General features: G+C 34.0%; 1 protein-coding gene across 1 annotated transcript in view; it reads left to right on the forward strand.

Moving 5' to 3' along the window:
• Positions 1 to 27,145, forward strand: part of LOC132725730 (neurogenic locus notch homolog protein 1-like) — a 101,351-nt gene that overhangs the window by 31,363 nt on the left and 42,843 nt on the right. Inside the window, exons 16-30 of the mRNA XM_060710917.1 lie at positions 3,926 to 4,072; positions 5,304 to 5,480; positions 7,123 to 7,260; positions 10,824 to 10,979; positions 11,176 to 11,316; positions 12,012 to 12,182; positions 13,025 to 13,156; positions 16,931 to 17,086; positions 17,762 to 17,902; positions 18,635 to 18,811; positions 20,468 to 20,599; positions 22,030 to 22,185; positions 22,907 to 23,044; positions 25,941 to 26,069; positions 26,997 to 27,125. Of these exons, the coding sequence (XP_060566900.1) occupies positions 3,926 to 4,072; positions 5,304 to 5,480; positions 7,123 to 7,260; positions 10,824 to 10,979; positions 11,176 to 11,316; positions 12,012 to 12,182; positions 13,025 to 13,156; positions 16,931 to 17,086; positions 17,762 to 17,902; positions 18,635 to 18,811; positions 20,468 to 20,599; positions 22,030 to 22,185; positions 22,907 to 23,044; positions 25,941 to 26,069; positions 26,997 to 27,125 (2,220 nt within the window). The remainder of the gene's footprint in view (positions 1 to 3,925; positions 4,073 to 5,303; positions 5,481 to 7,122; positions 7,261 to 10,823; positions 10,980 to 11,175; positions 11,317 to 12,011; positions 12,183 to 13,024; positions 13,157 to 16,930; positions 17,087 to 17,761; positions 17,903 to 18,634; positions 18,812 to 20,467; positions 20,600 to 22,029; positions 22,186 to 22,906; positions 23,045 to 25,940; positions 26,070 to 26,996; positions 27,126 to 27,145) is intronic.

Here is a 27,145-nt window from a genome sequence, read left to right on the forward strand (position 1 = left end):
AAAGAATTTAATTCCATGCAGAACTCTGGTTGCCATGGCAACCAAAAGAAAAAACTTTTTATATCATCTTCTAAAAAAACCAAAAGAGCTAGAGCTTAGATATTTGGCATGAAACATCTTCTAGTGAGTGTCTACCAAGTTTGTTCAAATTAAAGCCCTGGGGTCAAAATTGGCCCCGCCCCAGGGGGTCATTGATTTTTCCTGTATGTATATAGTAAAAACTTTAAGAATCTTCTTTTAAAGAACCCAAAAAGCTAGAGCTAAGATATTTAGCATGAAACATCTTCTGATGGGTGTCTACCAAGTTTGTTCAAATAAAAGCCCTTGGGGTCAAAATTGGCCCCGCCCCAGGGGGTCATTGATTTTTCCTATATGCATATAGTAAAAACTTAAAAATCTTCTTTTAAAGAACCCAAAGAGCTAGAGCTAAGATATTTAGCATGAAACATGTTCTAATGGATGTCTACCAAGTTTGTTCAAATAAGAGCCCTGGGGTCAAAATTGGCCCCGCCCCAGGGGCTCATTGATTTCCCCTATATGAATATAGTAAAAACTTAAAAATCTTCTTTTAAAGAACCCAAACAGCTAGAGCTAAGATATTTAGCATGAAACATGTTCTAATGGATGTCTACCAAGTTTGTTCAACTTAGAGCCCTGGGGTCAAAATTGGCCCCGCTCCGGGGGACATTGATTTTCCTTATATGTGTATAGCAAAACTTAAAAATCTTCTTGGAAATAACCCGAATAGCTAGAGTTTAGATATTAAGCATGAAACATCTTCTAGTAAGTGTCTACAAAGATTGTTCAAATAAAAGCCCTGGGGTCAAAACTGGCCCTGCCCCAGAAGTGTCATTGTTTTTAAATACTAGTATGTGTGTAAAGAAAAAACTTAAAAAATCTTTTTTTTAAAAACCCAACAAGCTAGACCTTAGATGTTTAGCATGAAACATCTTCTAATGGGTGTTTACCAAGTTTATTCAAATAAAAGCCCTGGGGTTTAAAATTGGCCCGCTCCGGGGGGCCTATATACAGGTGAGCGACTTCAGGGCCATCATGGCCCTCTAATAATAAATAAATGTTAACACTTTTTATTTGTTTGGGTCGTCAGACTGAATAAATAATGGTAGCGAAATTTCAGACCCTGATATGCTTATTTGCAAAATCCAAAAGTAGTCCAAACTCCTCAAAGCGGCTACTTCCCTTTATAAGTACACTAATGACAAAAAACTAAGGGGAGATCACTGCATAAAGAATATCAAATGACAGGCGCATTAATTTTTAAGCCTTCTCGGGGTAGACAAAATAGTTCCCGATTGATCGAAGATTTCTAATATTTTGTAATTCTTCACAGATATACATGCTTATATTAAGCTCCATGATTATTTACATCAGTGTTAAACAACAGGTTTACTGTGAACAAAATATCTCGAAATTAATAAGGGTTACAAACCCTAAATAAGAATAATGTGCTTTTCTTCAGACAGTTACCATATAACTTCCCCATGGTCGAGGGGTTACACTCATGTTTAGAAAGCGAGAAGTCTGGGGTTCAAATCCCAGTTAAGCCAATGTTATGTTTTTTTGTTGTTGTTTTTAGCTCGACTATTCGAAGAATATGAGAGCTATTGTAGTCGCCCCGGCGTCGGCGTCAGCGTCCGCGTCGGCGTCTGCGTTGGTTAAAGTTTTTTGTAAAGTCAAATATCTCAATTATTACTTGAGATATTCAATTGAAACTTACAATACTTATTTATAGTAACAAGGTACATCAGATTGACAAGTTGGATAACTCTGCCTACAATATTGACAGAATTATGCCCCTTTTTAACTTAGAAATTTTGGTTAAAGTTTTTTGTAAAGTCAAAATATCTCAATTATTACTTGAGATATTCAATTGAAACTTACAATACTTATTTATAGTAACAAGGTACATCAGATTGACAAGTTGGATAACTCTGCCTACAATATTGACAGAATTATGCCCCCTTTTTAACTTAGAAATTTTGGTTAAAGTTTTTTGTAAAGTCAAATATCTCAATTATTGCTTGATATATTCAATTGAAACTTACAATACCTATTTTATAGTAACAAGGTACATCAGATTGACAAGTTGGATAACTCTGCCTACAATATTGACAGAATTATGCCCCTTTTTAACTTTAGAAATTTTGGTTAAAGTTTTTTGTAAAGTCAAATATCTCAATTATTACTTGAGATATTCAATTGAAACTTACAATACTTATTTATAGTAACAAGGTACATCAGATTGACAAGTTGAATAACTCTGCCTACAATATTGACAGAATTATGCCCCTTTTTAACTTAGAAATTTTGGTTAAAGTTTTTTGTAAAGTCAAATATCTCAATTATTGCTTGATATATTCAATTGAAACTTACAATATACCTATTTATAGTAACAAGGTACATCAGATTGACAAGTTGGATAACTCTGCCTACAATATTGACAGAATTATGCCCCTTTTTAACTTAGAAATTTTGGTTTAAGTTTTTTGTAAATTCAAATATCTCAATTATTGCTCGAGATATTCAATTGAAACTTACAATACCTATTTATAGTAACAAGGTACATAAGATTGACAAGTTGGATAACTCTGCCTACAATATTGACAGAATTATGCCCCTTTTTAACTTAGAAATTTTGGTTTAAGTTTTTTTTGTAAATTCAAATATCTCAATTATTGCTCGAGATATTCAATTGAAACTTACAATACCTATTTATAGTAACAAGGTACATCAGATTGACAAGTTGGATAACTCTGCCTACAATATTGACAGAATTATGCCCCTTTTTAACTTAGAAAATTTTGGTTTAAGTTTTTTGTAAATTCAAATATCTCAATTATTGCTCGAGATATTCAATTGAAATTTTAAAATACTTTTTTTATAGTAACAATGTACATCAGTTTGCAAAATTGCATAACTCTGCCTGCAATATTTGGCAGAATTATTTGCCCCTTTGAAACTTAGAAATTTTGGTTAAAGGTCTTCAAAGATATTTACTTGAAACTTTACACATGCACTTAGGGTCATAATTGGAGGCTGATTCATATCCCCTTTTCTACTTAGTCTCTTGGTTAATGTTTACATGCAAGTTTTACATATCTCAATAACTATTAAAGATATTTATTTAAAACTTCACATATGCATTTAGGGTCATAATTGTAGGTCACTGACAAAGATCCATAATTCTATCTTGCATTTAGGCTGATTTTTCTACCCTTTTTCAACTTAGAAATTCATGGTAAAGGTTTGCTTGTAAGCTGTTATCTCAGTAACTACTGAAGGGTTTGTGCCTTTTTTGGGACAATTTTATGCATTCATAATAATAAAGCAGTGATTTACTTGATAAAACATCTTAATAAAAAGCCTTTGTACCTTTTCTGTGAAATTTATGTATTCATAGGCAATTAGTATTATTATACTCAATAAAACACCCTTGTGACATTACCTTCCGAATAGTCAAGCCAATACTGTATAATTAGACTCTCTCTAAGGCCTATAACATGAATTAAAAAAAAAAATTAGCCCTTTTGTGAACTTAAAAAATTTAACTTTATAAAGGCTCTTTTACTATCAAGCACTTAGAATAGTCGAGCATGCTGTCCTACAGACAGCTCTTGTTTTTATTCTTATCATTATTTTATTTTCTTTAAATTGTTTTAGCCAAATAAACATTGAATTGAATATCAGTATTGCAATTAGCCTTATAGCCAAATTACAACAATTATAACACTGAAACAGCATTGGTGTTACTATACAAAAACAAATGGGTTTATAATCTCACAACCTTCAACTTTCTGACATTCTGAGACCCAAACAAATTCAGTGCCTTCTGTGCTTTGATTTTACATATCTGTTACTTAAAGGCAGTTAAAAATTCAAGAAAAACCTTGATTTTACCTACTAGTTACAGCTTACCATAAGAAATGCATAGATGGTGGCTATGAATGTCCCACAGGCAAGCAATGTGTGAACTTCCAACAGTATGCGGACAGACCATGGTTCGGGTGTCATTGTCCTGCGGGAAAAAAACGTGGCGATCATTGTACAGAAGGTATGTGATGTGAAAACAATAGAATGTTATCTGGAGCTCGGCAAATGTGGGTTTTTCCAAGCGGTACAAACAAACTTTTACCATTATAGCCTCATGGTGTTCTACTGTTTACAGAAGATTAGGCAACCTGTTGCTGTGACTGCTATAGTTTGTTTGCACTGAAAGCGCAAAATATTCCTAGTCTATTAAATGAAAGCATTTACTAAATATACAAGAAAATGCAACATCTTTGAGCGACATTGTTATGAAGTTCCTGTAAGATAAGGTAAGATGAAAATTGATTAAAATTACATGTGACTTGAAGTGGTTTTTTATCAGAATATGACCTTGAATCCATTATGTCAATGACCTTTACAGTCAAGGTTATATTTTAAAAATTAATCAAATTTGTAATTAATGGATTTGGTTCATACTTGATCAAAATAACATGTAGGAACAAACTGTCATATTTAATAATTCAAAATGACCTTGACCTTAAGCTTTGACCTTAATTCACCCATTAAAGCATCTTTGGTAATCAGGAAAAAGCCTTGACTTGCATTGGCTCAGGTTGGAAATCTGGTTTAGTAGCATTGCCATGTTTCTTGTTGAATAATGTCAGGCCTTATAGAAAATCAGAATGTCTCCTCAAAATGTAGTACAGGTTTCATATAATTGAAAAGCATACATTGATGAAAATGCATGTACTTCAATAAGCAGTAGGTTGTTTCCAGTCCTATTTTTGTATTGATTGTACATCTCATGTGAAATTTGTTCTTGTATTTGACAAATAAAATATGTTTAAACCAAAAAGCATGCATGCAAATCCAGATAATATCTGCATATATTTATGTACATGTATATTCTTTTGCTCAGACTAAAAATAGTCAAGTTTTATGATTAAAATTCTAAATAGACTTGTAATACTTGTTTGATTTACATCTTGTTGTCTGTTAGCTCGCACATATTTTAACCCTTTCATGCCTGTTATTTTGGCTTATTTGCCATATGGACGGCTTTTGCCATTTCTTTAATAATCATAATAATAATAATAAATTAATAATAATAATGAAAATAATAATAAATATAAAGAAAATTATACCATCAACAATAATTATTATTATACTAGCATATTTTGAAACATATATAATTATTATAATACTAATAACAAATAATAATAGTAATTATATTAATTAATAATATAGTAAATAACATGCATTCATGATAATATTATAGAGATTAATGTTTCCAGATTACAAGGTAGACAGACCCGGGGGACGGTTCCATTGTGTTGATACAATACTTTATGGACCTATATGCATGTGCGGCAAATATCGTAAAAGAAAATATGGCTTCTGTATACCCGAGGTGAAGGAGTCCACTGGGTACAGACACTTTAAAAATGGCCATACAGCACTTATTAAACCTGGTAAGTGAAGGACTAATGAAATCAAATCTTTTAATACATTTGTAGTCCCATATTGGTGCCTGAACATTGGAGGGGAATTTATTTCTGCCCTTTTTGTCTGGAAATCTGGATCATGCAGTAAACTGAATGAAATACATGTATGTTTATTCTTATTGATAAAACTACATGTGAAAAAGTTGAGATATAGAAATCCTTGTCATGTTGTTTTCCTGAGTCTACAAATCTGGTTCTTGCATATCAGACTGGTGTTTATATTAATTTTGCCTATGCTGGAAATTTCATCTGGCATTGGGTGGGTGGGGGGGGGGGGGCTGGCAGGGGTTCCAGATGATCATGTGCTATACAATAATGTCATGTTAGTGCATTTTATCAATAAACCGCATTTTAATGACATCATTTTGGCACATTTTAGAGTGAAACTATGTGCCAATGATCATGTCATTTTGCTGTATAAATTTTTTTTTATAAATTCATAGGCTATTGTTAAAAAATGACATTATTTTCCATAAAAAAATATCTTATTGAGCTGAAACATTTTAGATGCGATAGAATGTGGCAGATTATGCAAGAAAAAACATCTAACATGTTTGCGGTTCTCAGGTGAGAACATCCATCACTCCCGTACCGCCAGTGGGCAGTTTCTCTAAGGACGGATATTCCGATCCTAACTGTATCTTATAAGATATAGTTTTTTATTATGAAATTTTTCATCAGTATAATGTTTGTTTTGCAGGCCAATTAATGAGGAAAATGTTTGTAATTTTGCACATTTTATGAGGAAAATGTTTGTAATTTTGCATATTTAATGAGGAAAATTTTTGTAATTTTGCACATTTTATGAGGAAAATGTTTGTAATTTTGCACATTTTATGAGGAAAATGTTTGGAATTTTACACATTTTATGAGGAAAATGTTTGGAATTTTGCACATTTTATGAGGAAAATGTTTGGAATTTTACACATTTTATGAGGAAAATGTTTGGAATTTTACACATTTTATGAGGAAAATGTTTGGAATTTTGCCCTTTTTATGAGGAAAATGTTTGGAATTTTACACATTTTATGAGGAAAATTTTTGTAATTTTGCACATTTTATGAGGAAAATGTTTGGAATTTTACACATTTTATGAGGAAAATGTTTGGAATTTTACACATTTTATGAGGAAAATGTTTGGAATTTTACAAATTTTATGAGGAAAATGTTTGGAATTCTAGAACAACATTTTGAAGAATTGAAGTGGTTTTGAAGTGTGCCCTTTGTGGCTGAGGGGTTGCCTTTATCGATTGAGGTATAAGAATTGCAGTCATCATGTTTATCCTTGCATGAGCGATTGAGGCGGCTATATGGCTTCAAATAAATGGAAACTTAATGCATTTCTTGGCTCAAGCAGGTGAGTTGGTTTTGACCCAGGTGTTGCTTTGAAGTTTGTTACACCCAAGGTTAGCCACAATCACCTTTTCAGTTTCAAGGCCATATGACCTAGACTGTGTTGATGTGCCAAAAAGCAAACAAACAAACAAACAAACAGACAAGCTGTAGTTGAGATAATATCTGATGAAGTACATTTCACATTTTAATTAATTAAACAAATTGAAAATGTTATCTTGTAAGCCTATATAATATCAAATTATATTTCATTTAGATGCAGGTTCTATTTGTGATCCAGAGCGTAACATATGTAATGGAGGCACTTGTTTTGAATTACCAAGCAAATATGATCCAAATTTCAATTTTATTTGCTCATGTCCACTTGGAAAAACTGGAAAGCTTTGTCAACGAGGTAACTACTGCGTTTTAAATGGTTTTTGAAAAATTTATATGATGTTTTCAGTGAAACAATTAATAGGAATTGAAAATTCCATTATGTTATACATGTGTGTGTGTTTGGGTTTGTTTACCCTCGCCACCGGAAAGAGACCATATGGGCGAGCATATACTTCATTTATAACCTTTTAAAAAGGGGGAGCTGATGTTTAATTACTTATTGTTATATCCGTACATGTGTTTATGTGCATACCATATCCCCCATGACAGGGTAGTCTCTACGTACAACCTCTGCCATGGGAGGAAGATGGGGCAATCCCATACTAAGATTAAGAATTCTAAAATTAAATTATTAAAAAGCACTTATTTTAAAATTGGCCAAGACGTTTATACAAGTTACCGTCTTTTATAACAGGTCTATCTTATATTTAGTATAACTAAAAAATTTTTAAAATATTACCTATATTGTAGAGTTCGCATACTTGCGAAGAAGGCATGTCAGGAACGTTTTCTGACCAATTCATTGTGGACTGCTGTTATTTATGTTGGTTTCTATTTAAATGTTATAAACCGTATACATTGGGATGCATATAGTTAATTACATGTTTGTAATTAGCACAGTTTGTTTTAAATTTTGTAATTTTTGTAAGTTCTACCGAACACCCGCTTTATAAAGTTAATTTTGATTGGTTTAGAGAGGATTGCCTCCTTTGTTCTCATTGGCCGAAAATTCTCTGTTTACAAAATAAGGAGGTCAATCCGGTTTTGTGATAATTTGCAAATTTTCTTAATTTTCGGATTGACCTATATCGACAAGTTTGTCGCGCGAACGTGATAGAGATTTAGCAGGTGCCCGTTGCATCCAATGTATACGTGTTTTTACCAACTTTATTTCAAAATTAAAACAAATATGAAAGTTAAAATGTGGTGGAAACGGCCTTATCTATTTATCACTGTCTCATGGTCTATAAATTATTATGCATCTAGATATCACACATAATAATTAATCTTCTATTACTTGAACAATTCATAGAAGAATAAGAGAAAATCTAAGTCCCAAATATGGCTAATAATAATAACTTGGTTACCCATAATGTGATGAGATAGTCTTTATGTAACATATTTAAGAAAATCTCATGCTTGAGTGAACCCGTGATAAACGTATTGCTCCATATGGGGGCACGGGTTCACGTTTACTAGTATTAAGGATACTAGTTTATATATACAGGAATAAAAAAGATAGATAAAAAATAACACGGGGCGGGGGGCAAAGGGATATATACAATATGGAGTCTTTTTTGACATTATGGGTAATCTGTAGCCAGCACCTCCCAATTTTGATAATAACCATGAGACTGTATGGTAAAAATAGTCTAGTGCACAGCCTATTTAAGAAATTATTCAATTAAAATTACATAGCAATAAAATTACAAAATAAATAAATAAATAAACTTCTCAATAGCACCGTTTCACGGCCACTTATTAGGGCCACTTTTAAAAATAAACACTTAAAATAGGTTTTGTACACTTTATACAATGGCTGTGCACTGACTCAAAAATTTAAAACGTAAAAATATATGGTCGAAACTTACATACAGTATCCTATACTGTAGTATATAACTTAGGCAACTACCTCTCGCGTAATGTTAATATGTTCGCGTCTTAACCTAATACATCAAAAAGTTTTGTCTAGTTAGACTACCTTGTATTTATCTTGTAAAGTTTCATTTTACGGCATTGATTATATCTTAATACATGCCAATATTATAATGTTGATGTTAAGGGGCCAGTTACACAGACGGTCGGTCCCCAATCGGTCATTTCATTTAAATTTACTGGCTGTTATGATCGGTTGTCATGCGTGATTTTATTTCTGGTTTTCTGTGTAAACGGCCATCGGTGACAGAAAGCAAACTCAAATGAGGTTGGGTCGGTGATAAAAATGCTGAAATACTATCGGTTTTTATCGTTTGTAAATCGGAGCTAAATCGGGCGTAACGCTGATTAATCGGTGTTTGATAGCTAGTCATAAGTGGTTAAACACTTTCTGTCAGATATGGTTGGTGATTCATATTTGGTTATCTTTGTCCGATCGGCGATATCGGTGATTAAGAGCTTGCATATCTCGTGATATAGGTTGCTGTCGGTTATTTGTAAAATATTTTCACCGATCGAGAATTTTAAACATGTTTAAAAATCCCAATCGGTGATTTTTAACCGATGAAACTTATCTTTCCCTAAAAGCAGTTGATAGGTGGAAAACAGGTGGCCAATAGGTGATATAGGTGTTAAATACGTTGTCATCGGTTCACTCCATAATTTGGCTAAAAAAACTACTGATCAATCACCGATGGTTCTGTGTAACTGGGGTGTAAAGGGACTCCACTGAGGTTTTTTGACATGATGGGACTGAAAATATTTTTTCCAGATAAATGTACCATTTGATGTAATGACTGTCATACACCACCATGCCACCAATATAGGATTGTCAGCCAGGATCTGTAAGCAATCTGATCAGACTAAAACATTGGCTGTTAAAGGGACTCCAATGAGGTTTTTTTTTTTACATGACGAAACTGGATATAATGTTCCGAGATTAATGTTCCATTTGATATAGGTCTAGACCAATAACATGTGTGCAAAAATTCAGATTACATTGTATTTTGCTTACTCCTTTTTTCCAAGAATAGTTATTTTTACTGTGAAAACAACCAAAAATTGAAAAGAGTTGCAATGCTTTTCAAATTTTCACTCATTAAATTGAGTTCAAGGAATAGCACAAAAATACGATTTTCAATTTATTTCTGAGCATTTTTCCGATACGCATATGCTTATTTTTCATATCTATTTGTTTTAAATGTCTTAGCTAAATTTTGTAAGAAATTCAAATCTTATATTTTGGCTTTTGGACCTCAGTGGAATTCCTTTAATTTTTTTTTTTTATCAGTTCCATTGCTAGCTTTACTATTATATTTATATGATAGGGATAGCTAGTCTACACACCCTGGCATTGTTGTTACACTTTTGGTTAAGTTTTTTTGTACCACACCTATTATTTAAGTTCTACATGATAAGATATTAAAATGAGCAAACAGAAATGATGTAAGATCACCATAGATTTTGACAAAATTATGCCCCTTTTTTAGTTTGGTTTAGTTTTTCATAGCATACTCACTTATTTCCTGGGAGGTATTGCTTTGAAACTTTAAATTCTAATTACTGACCAACATCCCCACTTCAAGACAAGAGGACATAACTCTGTCATGGATTTTGACCAAATTATGCCCCTTTTTGTACTTAAAATTTTATTTAGGTTGTCCAATTTTCCCACTTATTTTCTGTACCCTTTCAGGTATTGTTTTGAAACTTTAAAAACTTGTTTAAGTGTTCATCATTCCCACTTCTAGGCAACTTCTTATAATAGTCAGGTTTGCTGTTTCATGGACAGCTCTTGTTGATATTTTGTTATATTGAAATTCCTTAAAATAAAATATGAACTGTTCCTTATTCAAAACATGGTAAGTCTATTCCATAAATTTGGCATATTAAAGGTGAAAGGAAATGTGTTTCTATTTTTAGAAATGTTAGAATGTTATCATTGTAAGGACAGTGGAAGAAGAGATTGTATTGGCTTACCAGATGGAACTGCTGTGTGTGTTTGCCTGGATTTGGAGAACCCCAAAAAACATCTAGGACGTCCTCCATTGATATGCTACTACAAAAGATTTCATAAGGGTAAGTTTTATGAATAATTTGTACTCTGATAATGGAAAAAATTTAAGGTTACTCAGAATTTCATTTTGTTCAATTGTGTTGGAAGTTACAGGCTTAAAATTATCACACTTATGAATCTGTTCCTGAATCAACTTGTAGTGAGCAATATGATCAGAGGCAAATAAATGACATTGAAAATCTTTGTTTTCATTTGCAGAGGACCAGGGTGAATGCAAAGATGACAACGATAAATGTAGAAGAGGCAAGAAATGTGTTAACTATCAACAGTTTCCAAATAGACCCTGGGTGGCATGTCAGTGTCAGGCAGGTGAAAAACGAGGGGAACACTGTGAAAATGGTAATATATATTGACTCAGAATCAAATTGTTTTTGTCGAACATATAATTCTGAATTTACTTGCTAGAATATAGATAGGACTTGTTATGTTCAATAAAATATTTTTAAGGTCTTTTTAAGATAAATCTAAGATTCCATTCCTAGAATTAAATATGTTGATAATTAATTTAACATTTTGAACGCGACACTGACTTGAATGACATATATGCCTGAAATAAGTTTACACGCCGGCCAGCTTGCACATCTTTGCCATCTGACAGGATACTTTTCTGATTGCTGCTTAACTTTAGTATTTTGATATTGAGACCCCTCAAAATAACAATCAACTGTTCCAAAATTAAAGAATGACAAGTCCATTATTGATATTCAGCAGTGTTGGGTTTAAAAATATGCTTTAAACCTGTCAAAATAGTGAAAGCATATGAGCCGCGTCATGACAAAACCAACGTAATGCGTTTGCGACCAGCATGGATCCAGACCAGCCTGCGCTTCCGCGCAGTCTGATCAGGATCCATGCTGTTCGCTATCAGTTTCTTTACTTGTAATAGGGTTGGTAAGTGAACAGCATGGATCCTGATCAGACTGCGCGGATGCGCAGCCTGGTCTGGATCTATGCTGGTCGCAAACCCATTGTGTTGGTTTTGTCATGAAGTGGCTCATATATGTTATAACATGCTTTTATAAATTTTTGTGTAGATTATGTGTTTGACAGACCAAGTGGGCGTTTATTCTGTATAGACACACTGGTTTATGGGCCACTCTGCATGTGTAACAGGTATGGGGATTATGGCTTTTGCATTCCGCTGCTGAAAAAGACACCTGGCATGAAAACAGATAAAAGTGGTGAAATAACAGCTGCAAAACCTGGTGAGTGCTTTTCAAGTTATTACTGTTTTATGTTACACTTGCTTTGAATAATTACTCTGGAATTTTTATGTTACAGTTTTTACAATGAAGTCACGTAAAATACTTATGAACTGTTATAAATAGAGAATTGCTCCATAATTTTGCAAATGTGGGTCTTCCCAATTTAATCCTGAGGAACAAAAAAACTTTATCAGCTTGGTTGATAATTATTTATATTTGTACTAAGTGCAACCTGTTAATCACTCTTTTGAATAGCAGTGAATTTATAATGAAGTTATAGTGATATTAGTTAGTTTGTTTCCCTAGATTAGAAAATCTCATGTTTGTTGAGTTCAGAATAACATCATTTCAAATATCAAATTTGTCAAAACTAATTCATACAAAGTTTTAAAAATTACATAGTTGTTCTGTTGTATAAACACAATAAACATAAGATTAAAAATTTGTTAGAGAAGTTCTTTTGAAAAGAAGTATTAAATCTATAAAAGGTTTAGAAAATACACTTTGTCTAAATTCTACATACTTGGTAAAATATATGAGCCGTGTCACGACAAAACCAACATAATGGGTTTGCGACCAGCATGGATCCAGACCAGCCTGCGTGTCCGCGCAGTCTGATCAGGATCCATGCTGTTCGCTTACCAACCCTATTACATGTAGAGAAACTGATAGCGAACAGCATGGATCCTGATCAGACTGCGCGGATGTGCAGGCTGGTCTGGATCCATGCTGGTCGCAAACCCATTATGTTGGTTTTGTCATGACGTGGCTCATATATCTGTTGTGTTTATTACTGGGATATTACATGTATGAAGTTGAAGATTATTTTATGCTCGCTACAGTTTCCCCATGTAAAGCTAGCAGAAATATCTGTAAGAGAGGGACATGTATGGAGGAGAAGAGCGATCAAGTTCCAAGTTTTGCCTTCATTTGCTCATGCCCTGTTGGGAAAACTGGAAAATTTTGTCAAGATAGTAAGTTTTTAACGAACCCTTGACAATATTGGTACATGTATTTTATATTGCACTGTTTATAATAATGAGCCGTGTCATGACAAAACCAACATAATGGCTTTGCGACCAGCATGGATCCAGACCAGCCTGCGCATCCGCGCAGTCTGATCATAATCCATGCTGTTTGCTTACAAACTCTATAACAAGTAGAGAAACTGATAGTGAACAGCATGGATCCTGATCAGACTGCGTGTATGCGCAGGCTGGTCTGGATTCATGCTGGTCGCAAACCCATTATGTTGGTTTTGTCGTGACCTGGCTCAATTGTTAAACTTAAAATCAAAGAAAACTGATGAGACTGGATTCTTAATACTGAGCGAATGATGCCTGAAAAAAAATGTTATTATGCTGAAATTATAAATATCAAAAGTACCAAATCAAGCAGTATGAAAAAATATTGCCTTAAAAAATATTTTGACAAGAATTGTTTTAAGGTTGTTGAACTCTTAGCTGGCAACAACTAATTCTACCCATGAGACCACTCAGTGCAGGCAAAGATCAACAGCCAGTGCGTCTGCACTATTTACTATTCAGTCAGTACTTTTTTGAAATTTTACCCTGTAAATGATAAATGTTTTTTCTTCTGATTGAAAGATGAACATATATTGCATATAAGTGCAGCTGCACTTAATTTGCATCCTCAGTGCTCTCAGTGCTTTGATTTGCCGTAAACAGACTATTCCAAAGCACCTGATGTTTTTGTGCATACTAAACTGTTTTTGTGAAGCATATAGTTTCAAGTTGCCAATCCTAATAAACTTAATTACTCATGTACTTATAGTTTTTATTTGTTTGGGTTGTCAGACCAAACAAATAATGGTAGCGAAATTTCAGACTCTAATGCTGTTAATTGCAAGTGCCGAAAGTAGTCCGCTTTTTTTAAGCGGTTACTTCCCTTTAGATGTAAACTAACGCCGAAAAATTCAGGGGAGATCACTGTGTAAAGATGGTCAAATGACAGGCGCATTAATTTTCAAGCAAAACAATTCCTGAATGGTCAAAGATTTCTAATATTGTTTTATTCTTTATAGATATAAATGCTTATAGTAAGCTCCATGATTATTTACATGTTAAACAACAGTTAGCGTCGTTACAAACCGTAATATAGAATAATATAGTTTTCTTCAGGCCGTTAACAAGTAAATTCACCGTGGCCGAGGGGTTTGCGAGCTCACTTAGGAAGCAAGAGGTCTGGAGTTCAAATCCCAGCAACTCATTTTTTTTCAAATTGTTTAAGGTGACAACAGACACTTTCCGTGGTACTCACAAATATGTCATTTAAACCAAGTTATTTTAGTAATAATTGTTATTTATTTAATCTTTGTGCATTAAATGTCGTTGATCATCATAAAAAATAACATATTTGAAAAAAATGCCTTTGTAAATGATTGATTTTGAATAAAAATCCTAAAATTTTAAAACGTCATATCAAAGTCATTTTTTATTTTTTTGTCATCAAACTTTTGGAAAATAACCATACTTATATTATCTGGGGAACCGTGTCTCAAATTTTTTCTATCTTTTCTCAAAAAAATATTACGTAACGTCAAACATTTTATGCGGCTTTTTTCACCATACATATTAGGTAATTAAAGATAATTAAGTCGCTGATTAAGCAAACAAAAAATCCCTGACACGGTTCCCTCCGTAAATGAATTTTCCTTTCATGTGCTTTAAACCGCATGTTAATTGCTTGATTATTAAAAAAGTTATGCCGATTCAAAGTTAGTCCGACCCGCATCAAACGAAGTGTCATAAATCGGCTGTTCTTCTCGGACCCTACGTTTCACGCTAAATAATTGCATAATACACAAATATCGCACCAGAGAGGGTCACAAGTTGTGGTAACATACTCTAACAACATTTTTATGACCCAGTGACATCTGACCAATTAAAAAGCTGCTGATTAATATCAGTTTATAGCCGAAATTTCTTCAATTCTTAACGTGATTTACGATCCGTCTGGTATCTGTCGCACATTGTCACGTGACTATCGGTAAAATTTGAGGCACTCAGTGGGGGGAAATGGAACGCATTTGCGCACCGCTAGCGGGGTATTAATTAAATTGTTTCCTTTTTGAAGTTTATTATTATTATTCATCATCAGCATTATTATTGTATTATACCAGTGTCACTCTGCCTGTGTATTCGTGTATGAAATTCTGTTAAAATATAAAATAAAAATAACAAAAAACTGAGCTTCTGACAGTCTATTAAAGTCATGGTAAATGTACAAATAAGAACGGGATATTATATATTTTTCCCACCAAATTGATGATGCTTCACATATTTTAATAGAAATAAAAGGTATTACTCGATCATTATGATCTGGCCTTCTTGACTTCTATTTTGAATATCATCTATGCACGGCATAGAGATCCAGTTTCTACCGGGATAGACAATAAATTTCATACTTTGTCCCAGATTTATTAGTACTGTGTCCGATTTACTGGCGAACAATTTATTTTTCACTGAGAATATATTTTAACATCTTTTTTATAGAGAAATAATCATCCTTAGACAATCCAAAATGGTTTTAGAAATTTGTCAGGGACACCTTACCACAAGTCATATATATATATAGGCGTTCACATAAAAAATGTTGTCTGTTTTTGTTGTTGTTTTACTTCACATTGTTAGAAAACGAGGTTGAATGTAAAGTAAGCCCTTGAATCTGTACATAAGTCTATCAACTCAATGTAATATATATCAGATTAACGGGACAGACAAATTATTTTCACACATTATGGATATTTTAGCAACTACATTTTTAATCGACCCCGTGGTCGTGCGATTTGCCGCTATGCTTAAATTATTTATGTTCAATACATTATGTTACGTACATTGGCCGACACTTTCTTAATTTATAAAAAAGGCTAAATGTTTTAGATATTCATAAAAGATGTACGGTAGTTTGTACGATACATGTATTACGTGAAGTATGGACCAGTATGGACCTGTAATTCACGGATATATGGAACTACCGATTTCCCTCATTGATGCCTCAACAGGGGGCGGAGCGTTATCGATAATCGACAGGTTAGGCGAATAGCAGATACAAATAGTATAGGTACCGTTTTAAAACGTTTAAAAACACCATTTTTTGGAACTAACTGCTTCCAAAATTAAATCACGAATGTGTTCAGAAAAGGTTGATAAATCTTCTTAGCAAAAAATCTCATTTTAGGTATTTTCAGTGATAATTGACTCCGTTGTCACCTTAAGTCAAATAAACATTGTTTAAATTAGTCTTATAGCAAACTTACTACAATTAAAATGCTGGAAAGCATTGGTGGCACTTTACAAAAACAAATAGGTTTATAATCTCACAACCTTCACCTTTCTGATATTCTTAGACCCAAACAAATTCAGCGCCTTTTGTGCTTTGATTTTTATCTCATCTATATTTTATTTACTCATATTTTTTACTTCCCAAAGTGTTAGTACCATCTATTGACCACTACCATTTGAGTAATACTCATGTTGATGAGGTCAAGGTCATTATGACTTCAAACATATAGATTTGCCCTTGTTCATGCATTCTTTTGCCCTGCTGTCATGTTGTTTGTTCATAGACTGACAACACAGTGAAGTGTGGAAATGTATGAGAATGTGTGGACATCTGCGTTATATAAATACATTTTTTAGTTGAAATGGTAAGGCAATGGTATAAGCATTGTTGAGGAGCATCCATCTTGCAGTTGTGTCACTAATATTTAATCTTGTGTTTTACAGAAATGTTAGAATGTTTTCATTGCAAGAACAAGGCAAGACGAGATTGTATAGGTTTACCGGATGGTACAGGAACGTGCGTGTGTCTTGAATTGGAGGATCGCAAAAAGAAATTAGGGACGCCACCGTTGATATGCTATTATAAAACGTTCTTTCTTCGTAAGTGATGCTAATTTTAGATATTTCAACATGACTTTTCAGTTTTATTTAATCAGTAGGAGAAAAAAATCTGTATGATTTATTGATTGTAAAAAGCGAATTGATTTTCCAATAACTATAACATGTGAAATTTCTATATTTGTCTTCATTGTTATTGATTTAATAAGAAAAAAAATGAATACAAGCCATTTAATGTATACATGTAAGATAATTTGTAAGTCTGAACTTTAAATGTTTGTATATGATTTACCAAAAACATAAAAAAAAAGTTTGTTATTGAGAACTATTCGAGCCGTGTCATGACAAAACCAACATAATGGGTTTGCGACCAGCATGGATCCAGACCAGCCTGCGCATCCGCGCAGTCTGATCAGGATCCATGCTGTTCGCTTACAAATCCTATTAGAAGTAGAGAAACTGATAGCGAACAGCATGGATCCTGATCAGACTGCGCGGATGTGCAGGCTGGTCTGGATCCATGCTGGTCCCAAACCCATTATGTTGGTTTTGTCATGACACGGCTCATTTTGATTTATTTATATCATGGCAGTGAGCATTCTACAAATTACTTAGACATTAAAATACTAATTTTCTTTCCTTAAAAGCTCTATTAACAAAATACTGGAAATCACAAACTTACAGGGCATGAATGATGAAGTTTGTATTTTTCTATAGACTGGCAGAAAAGATGCAAACCAGGTCGATATGAATGTTCTACAGGCAAACAGTGTAGGAACTATGGTCAATATAAGGATAGGGACTGGATGGCATGTGAGTGTGAAGCCGGGAAAAAACGTGGGGAATTTTGTCATAAGGGTAAGTACTGTAATTTTTATTTCAATTTCAAACACCCCAAGTTTCTTATGCCGTCACCTTACTTTAGGGGTGGGGGTGCTTCTAGATTTGCACTTATCTGTTTGTTTTGCTGTTATTGTATGTTGGTAGACTGAATGAAACAGTGAAATGTGTCGGCATGTGTGTCAATTATAAAACACATTTCCTAGATGAGATGTATTCTATAGTTCCTAAATTGTGTTGCTAATTATCCCCTTAGGAAAATGGTCTGCAAGTATCCATAGACAGAAAAAAATACAACATTTCGAGACTTTGGTTATAAAGTGTTGATTGACATTTATATTATTAATCTTTGATCTTTGCTTTGATGATGGCCAATTTTTTTTTAAGAGCCATAGACATTGACAATGTGTTTTTCAAAGTCTCTACCTTGGAGACTTTCTCAAATGATTTAATGTTTTAAACACTTATTCTATAGCTTGTATGAAAATTTATATGAGCCGCGTCTCGACAAAACCAGCGTAATGCGTTTGCGACCAGCATGGATCCAGACCAGCCTGCGCATCCGCGTAGTCTGATCAGGATCCATGCTATTTGCTAATACAAACCGGCTATTACAAGTAAAGAACTGATAGTGAACAGCATGGATCCTGATGAGACTGAGCAGATGCTCAGGCTTGTCTGGATCCATGCTGGTCACAAACGCATTACTTTGGTTTTGTCGTGACACGGCTCATATATACATGTCTTCAGATTATGTGATTGATAGACCAGGAGGAAAGAACTTCTGTGTTGACACATTGCTATATGGGCCAATTTGCATGTGTAACAAATACCACGGAGGAGAGTACGGATTTTGTATTCCTGATCTCGCAGAAACTGCTGGGTATACACTGATACAAAAAGAGGTTACTGCTCTTGTCAAATCTAGTAAGTTTAAGAAACAAATATTTGAACAGCCCTTGAGGAATACCTTTTTACATTGTATATAATTGTCAAAAATTTGTTGATTGATATATAGCCTATGCATAATAGATTTTTATGCCCCCACAATGTGGGAGCATATAGCGTTGCACTTGTCCGTCCGTCCGTCAATCCGTCAGTCAGTCAGTCAGTCAGTCCGTCCGTCCGTACGTCCCGAAATCTTGTGAACGCAACTCCTCTTAAACCGGATGGCAGATTTTGCTTAAACTTACAGGGATGAACAACCTTAATGTGTAGATGGTAGTAAAGGAAGCAATTTTCGCTGCGACCAAATTTAACAGAATTATGGCCCTTTGTTGATTTTTTGACTAGATACTATGTAGAAATTTTGTGAACGCAACTCCTCTTAAACCGGATGGCAGATTTTGCTTAAACTTACAGGGATGAACAATTTTAATGTGTAGATGGTAGTAAAGTGAGGAATTTTTGCTGCAACCAAATTTAACAGAATTATGGCCCTTTGTTGATTTTTTCACTATATACTATGTAGAAATTTTGTGAATGCAACTCCTCTTAAACCGGATGGCAGATTTTGCTTAAACTTCCAGGGATGAACAACCTTAATGTGTAGATGGTAGTAAAGGAAGGAATTTTTGCTGCGACCAAATTTAACAGAATTATGGCCCTTTGTTGATTTTTTGACTATATACTATGTAGAAATTTTTTGAACGCAACTCCTCTTAAACCGGGTGGCAGATTTTGCTTAAACTTACAGGGATGAACAAAATTAGGGTTTAGATGGTAGTAAAGGAATGAATTTTCGCTGCGACCAAATTTTACAGAATTATGGCCCTTTGTTGATTTTTTCAATATATACTATGTAGAAATTTTGTGAATGCAACTCCTCTTAAACCGGATGGCAGATTTTGCTTAAACTTCCAGGGATTAACAACCTTAATGTGTAGATGGTAGTAAAGGAAGGAATTTTTGCTGCGACCAAATTTAACAGAATAATGGCCCTTTGTTGATTTTTAGTTTTCAACTTGTGGCACATGTAGTCCAAAAAATATTTGACCTAGACTCATAAGATTGACAGAACAGTGGCGTGTGGGGGCATCCCTGTCCTATGGACACATTTCTAGTTTTATATCGTAAAGAAAAAAATTGATTTGTTTTTAAACATAATAAGAAACTTATAATAAACTGTTATTGTACTGTTTAAAAAAAAGGAGTATAAAAGTGACTAGAATGATAAACTATTGACATGTATTGATGTTGAAAAGGGTATGTATATTATAACTGTGAATATATAGTTGGGGGTGTCCATAGCTGAGTGATTTTGGTTGTTCACTAAAATGATATCACCTGGCCCTCACAGCTTTGGGTTTGAATTCCAAGAGGACTTCGGATGATGGTTCTAGTCAAATGTCCATTTGTGTCTGAAATAAAGCACAGAGGGGCATCTGGACTCTTCTTCCACCAGTAAAGCTGGAAAGTCAACAAAATTATGATCTTTACAATTGCGGTGTGACTATTTAATGAATATTTTCATTTCACATCAAAGTCTTTGCATCTTATTCAAAACTGTACATTTTTTGTGACTTTCAGCTTTGTTTCAAACATGCTTATTTTTATATTTAAGACTCTCATTTTATATTAAAGGTTCGCCATGTACATCAGGTCGTGATATTTGCAGAAAAGGAAAATGTTACGAATTACCAAGTAAAACAAGGCCAAGCTTTGATTTTATTTGCTCATGTCCTGCCGGAAAAATGGGGAAATTATGTCAACGAAGTATTATTCTGTTACACATTTTTGTGCCCCCACTTTAGTGGCAGGCATTTAGATTTACCCTTGTCCGTACGTCCTTCCTTCCGTCCATCCGTTCTCTTTTGTGCCGCACGTAACTCAAATAGTATTTGACCTAGGGTCATGAAACTTAACAGGAATGTTGATCAGCAGGTGTAGTTGTGCATCTGGGTACTTTTGTCTGGATATTTTTAGTATTTTTAGAGTTATTGCCCTTGACTAAGTAAAATTTTGCAATTTTCAACTTGTGTCGCATGTAACTCAAAAAGTATTTGACCTAGAGTCATGAAACTTTACAGGAATGTTGATCAGCATGTGTAGTTGTGCACCTGGGTATTTTCGTCTGGATTTATTTAGTATTTTTAGAGTTTTTGCCCTTGAATTAGTAAAATTTTGCAATTTTCAACTTGTGTCGCATGTAACTCAAAAAGTATTTGACCTACAGTCATGAAACTTTACAGGAATGTTGATCAGCATGTGTAGTTGTGCACCGGATATTTTCGATTGGATTTATTTTGTATTTTTAGAGTTATTGCCCTTGACTTAGTAAAATTTTGCAATTTTCAACTTGTGTTGCATGTAATTCAAAAAGGATTTGACCTAGAGTCATTAAACCTTATGGGAAGGTTGCTCAACATATTTAGTTTTGCACCTGGGGTTTAGCTTGTGGATTTATCCAGTATTTGTAGAGTTATTTCCCTTGACTTAGTAAAAACCGTTTCATTATGTTGTTATTTGTTCCTTGAGTGCTTGAGTTAGAATCAACGAACTGTACAGGAATAATGATCAACATCACTAAATTACAGGAATAATGATTCACATCACTGTGAAGCTATGCACCTGGGACTTTGCATGTGGATTTTTTTCAGTTTTTAGAGTTATTGCCTTTGACTTACAGTAGTATAAATTTGCAATTTTCAACTTGTTCATGCATAGCTCAAAAAGTATTTCACTTGTAGGCCTGAAAGTTTAAAAGAATGTTGATCAGCATGTGTACTTATGCACCTTGGGGTTTGCTTGTGGATTTATTCAGTATTTGTAAAGTTCTTGCCCTTTACTTAGTAAAAGATTTTTAGTTTTCAAAAAACATTTGACCTAGAGTCATAAGATTGACAGAACAGTGGCGCGGTGGGGGCACCCGTGTCCTATGGACACATTTCTAGTTTAAAATAAATTCAGAAATATTAAAATAAAAATTGCTTGTATATTTCTGATAATTACACAATTAACATCCTGTCTTTGTACAGTATATAGTTAAAGTGTTTTCTCTTATAAAAACAACTGATAAATATAAACAAGGCTTCATTTTTTATTATTTATATGTGGTTTTTTTTGTATAAGGACTTGTACATATAGATTTTTTTGATTACCATGAACATATTGTTAGAATACTTTTCTATTTTGTTTTATTTTAGAAATGTTAGAATGTTACCATTGTAAGAACAAGGCAAGGAGAGATTGTATTGGTTTACCTGACGGCAAGGCTGTTTGTATATGTCTAGAGTTAGAAGATCCTAAAAAGCATTTAGGAAAACCGCCATTAATTTGCTACTATAAACCTTTTAAACAAAGTGAGTAGAACTTCGATATAAAAAAACAAAAACAATTTTGTGAAAGTTTTTAATGTCAGCACAAAGTCATTTGTAGTCACCACCCCTTCTCCTAGGACATTGTTGGAAAAATTTAGCCAAAGATTTAAACTAAAATTATCTGTCTGTGCATTAATGCCAGGTCAGTGTATTTTTTCTTTGTTTTGGCTGCAAAAAATCAAGGGAAATTTTCATCTGGCTGCGCAAGGGCATTTAGCTAGTATTTTACCATAGATCTGTTTATCCTCTTTTGGTGTATTTGATTATTTAACAGACAGTAATGCTACAATTGACGTATGCATATTTGAATTTCTAATATATGTAAATGATTGATTCATTATTTATTTGATTTGTCATGAACTGCACATGAAGTTGTATCAAAATATATATGTATATCAATTTTTTTGAGTGATTTGTAAAAAATATTTTTAAAGTGAGTTAGATTTTTTAGCTCAGGTTTATTGAGATGCTTATTAAGATATAACATGGAAAATAGTATTGTCAAAACACAATGACATCTGCATATTCATGCATATTCACTATTTAGGAGAGAGGATGTGTAAGTAGCCGTATTTTAAGCTCAGTAGGTAGAGCTGGGGTATGGTATTCTGAGGTTCCCCGGTTCCAGTCCCGATCAGGCTGCACATTTTTCTCACCTTGTGACATTCATACCTTTTGCTAACGTAAAGATTTTGACATTTAGCGGAACAGGGAATATGCAGACGCCGCAAACACTGTTCTGAAGGGAAGGACTGTGTCAACTATCAACAGTATCCAAGAAGACCATGGGTTGCATGTGAATGTCTAGCTGGCAAAAAACGTGGAAAGCATTGTGAAGATGGTAAATAATTTGGTAAAACGAAACATTTTCGTGATAAAAGTTTCAAGATTCATGAAAATAATATTCATAGTGATAAGCTTGTCAAAGAACAAAGAAACTTTGATGTTTTTTTTATGATTTTTACTTTGTGTTTGAGCCTATATGCCAGCATTAGGTTACTTTCTTACCTGAACTTGAGGTTGCCCGTTTTTTTATTTTGTAAGTTCAAACAAAATATGAGCTTGATTTTGAATATACTTTCTTGTAATTTATACAAATCACATTAGAGTGTGCACGACATCCTGGAACTAACCTGTACTAGTGGTGCCATAGGGGAAGGAAACCTGTTCCTGACTTAAATAGGGTTTAAATCTACTATCCCTGGCTTTAGAGGCTAACCCCTTTACCCTAAGGCCACAATGCTCACTTTTAGCTTGACTGGTATATGTGTCGCAGGGTCAACAAATTTCACTATAACAAAAAAGTATGTCATGGTTCAAAACTGTTCACTATTTAAAAAGAAAATAGTGTAAGTGGCCAAATAGCTCAGTCGGTAAAGCCACGGTACGGTATTCCAAGGGTACTGGGTTCAAGTCCATGTCAGGTTGCTCATTTTTCTCACCATGATAACATATGTAGAGCTCAATTTCCTACTCATCCCAGCATCTACATCCATGTCCGCATCCAGTTTTCAGTTTTTATGCTGTGAAATATTTGACCACTATTTTATCATTTTCGTAACTGAAGAGATGGACTTCAGATTTCAAATTGTTATCTTTTCCATTAGAGCATAGAAATGTCTTTAAAACTTTTATTGACATGGTCACGGTGAAAAAATTGAGCATTTGAGTACTTTCATGATAATGATACAGAAATGTAATGCCATCAAAATTGATTTTTTTGTCTTCCTTTTTAGCTCACCTGTCACAAAGTGACAGGGTGAGCTTTTGTGATCGCTTTTTCGTCCGGCGTCCGTCCGTCCGGCGTCCGTCCGTAAACTTTTACTTTAAATTACATCTCCTCATAAACCACTAAGCCAATTTCATCCAAACTTCACAGGAATGTTCCTTTGGTGGTCACCTTTAAAAAATTGTTCAAAGAATTTAATTCCATGCAGAAACTCTGGTTGCCATGGCAACCGAAAGAAAAAACTTTAAATATCTTCTTTTAAAAAACCATAAGAGCTAGAGCTTAGATATTTGGCATGAAACATCTTCTAGTGAGTGTCTACCAAGTTTGTTCAAATTAAAAGCCCCTGGGGTCAAAATTGGCCCCGCCCCGGGGGGTCATTGATTTTCCCTATATGCATATAGTAAAAACTTAAAAAATCTTCTTTTAAAGAACCCAAGGAGCTAGAGCTTAGATATTTAGCATGAAATATGTTCTAATGGGTGTCTACCAAGTTTGTTCAAATAAAAGCCCTGGGGTCAAAATTGGCCCCGCCCCGGGGGTCATTGATTTTCCCTATATGCATATAGTAAAAACTTAAAAAATCTTCTTTTAACGAACTCAAAGAGCTATGGCTAAGATATTGAGCATCAAACATGTTCTAATAGGTGTCTACCAAGTTTGTTCAAATAAAAGCCCTGGGGTCAAAATTGGGCCCGCCCCAGGGGGTCATTGATTTTCCCTATATGCATATGGTAAAAACTTAAAAAATCTTCTTTTAAAGAACTCAAAGAGCTATGGCTAAGATATTTAGCATCAAACATGTTCTAATAGGTGTCTACCAAGTTTGTTCAAATAAAAGCCCTGGGGTCAAAATTGGCACCGCCCCGGGGGTCATTGATTTTCCTTATATGTGTATAGCAAAAACTTAAAAAATCTTCTTTGAAAAAACCCAAATTGCTAGAGTTAAGATATTAAGCATGAAACATCTTTTAGTGAGCGTCTACAAAGTTTGTTCAAATAAAAGACCTGGGGTCAAAATTGGCCCCGGCCGGAGGGTCATTGATTTTCTTTATATGTGTATAGCAAAAACTTAAAAAATCTTCTTTGCAAAAACCCAAATAGCTAGAGTTTAGATATTAAGCATGAAACATCTTCTAGTAATTGTCTACAAAGTTTGTTCAAATAAAAGCCCTGGGGTCAAAACTGGCCCGGCCCCAGGGGTGTCATTGTTTTTAACTATATGTGTATAGTAAAAACTTAAAAAAAATCTTCTTTTAAAAAGCCCAATGAGCTAAAGCTTAGCTGTTTAGCATGAAACATCTTCTTATGGGTGTCTACCAAGTTTGTGCAAATAAAAGCCCTTGGGTTAAATTGGTCCTGCAACGTTGGGGGGGGGGGGGTTGGGGGGGGGCCTATATACAGGTGAGCGACCTCAGGGCCATCATGGCCCTCTTGTTTGTGTACTGTATTTAATAAGTTGGGGATGCTGTCTCCTCTGACAGCTATTGTTAATTTTAACCCTTTCGCTGCCAGAGGGTTATTGTTTTATTGATCACCTATTTGCCAGAGGGTTTTCTAAGAAATTACTATATTATTAATTAATATAATTATAATTATTTGTTATTAGTATTATAATAATTATATATGTTTCCAAATCTGTTAGTATAATGATAATTATTGTCGATGGTATAATTTTCTTTATATTTTTTATTATTTTTATTATTATTAATATTAATTTATTATTATTATCAATATTATTATTGAAACGGAAAGCCGTCCATATGGCAAATACGCCGAAAATAACAGGGACTGCATAAGCCATCCTTATGGCAGTGAAGGGGTTAATTCTTCATATAAGAAATGTCTTGTTGTTGATTTTTTTGGCAATTTATATGCAATATCTTATGTAAGATTAGTTATTTCTGGACATGATTCTTGTGATAATTATCTAAAATACTTCTTGCCAAAGTGCATGTTTATCTTATATTCATGTACTAAGTATCACATTTAAATTATAATTGTTTAGATTACCTTGTGGTTGCACCTGGACGTAATTATTGTGTTGATACAATACGTCATGGACCAATCTGCATGTGTAGAAAATATCGTGGAGATGGCTTTGGGTTTTGTAAACCAAAACTGAAAGAGAAATCAGGTAAATTTTCACCCATACTTTAATGCAGGTGGAAACTGAATATACCCATGTGATCAGTACAGACCAAGATCAGCTTGCACATCTATGCTGTTTGATCATTGTCTGCATTGTTTGCTATTCAGTCAGTACATATTTTGAAATTTTCCCTATAAATTATGAATGGTTTCATCCAGATTGAAAGATGGACAAGGCCATTTAAGAAATTAAGCATGGTCAGCGTTTAATGTGATTAAATACTGATTGGATACCTGTTAAAATATTTTGAAGAGGAATTTTGCATTGCAGTAGATTTTTAAGTGATACTTATCAATTTTATCTAAATTATGTATATGCTTTGATCTATTTCTTAAAGCTACAAAGTACGTTTTGCTTTAAACCTTCAAAAAGATGTGAATTTTGTTAATAATTCATTAATAATTCCAACATAAATCTCTCTGTGCAAGGGGAAATAATAGCTCTGTTCCATGGTATCAAATCTATAGAGTAAGAAGTCTACACATTAGGTTATCTGTTTGACAGACAACCCTTGGCTATTTGCAATGTCACATGATACTTTTAACCCTTACCGAAAATGATAAGTCTTTGCCACCCTTTGTCTTTAACCCTTAGGCGAAAAATGATAAGTCTTTGCCATCAGTATAGAGCCGGGCCAGCCTGCACATCCGTGCAGTCTGACCAGGCTCTATACTGTTGGCTGGCCAACTTCAAATTTTCACCTTGATATACCTTAAATTGATAATGGACTGTTCCAGAATGGAAATTGGAAAAGTCCATTTAAGAAATTCAGCAGGTTAAGAGTTAAACCAGTGATAGATTTGACAACATTTGTAAAGGCAAACACAGCTTTAATGTGCAATATCCTGAACTGAAGTTATTGTTGTCACTCAGTGTTCAATTGAATAGACATGATTGAAATATTATTTTAAGATTCTGCCTGTGATGGGAATCATATTATATGCAAGGAAGGGAACTGTATAGAAGCAAAAAGTCGTAAGAAGGATACTCAATTTATATGCTCTTGTCCATTTGGGAAAACAGGAAAGCTATGTAATAGAGGTGAGTTCAGTTTGACTTAC

This window comes from Ruditapes philippinarum, unplaced genomic scaffold (assembly GCF_026571515.1).
Source record: "Ruditapes philippinarum isolate M1 unplaced genomic scaffold, ASM2657151v2 ctg2767_1_1_1_1, whole genome shotgun sequence".
NCBI classification, from domain to species: Eukaryota; Metazoa; Mollusca; class Bivalvia; order Venerida; family Veneridae; genus Ruditapes; species Ruditapes philippinarum.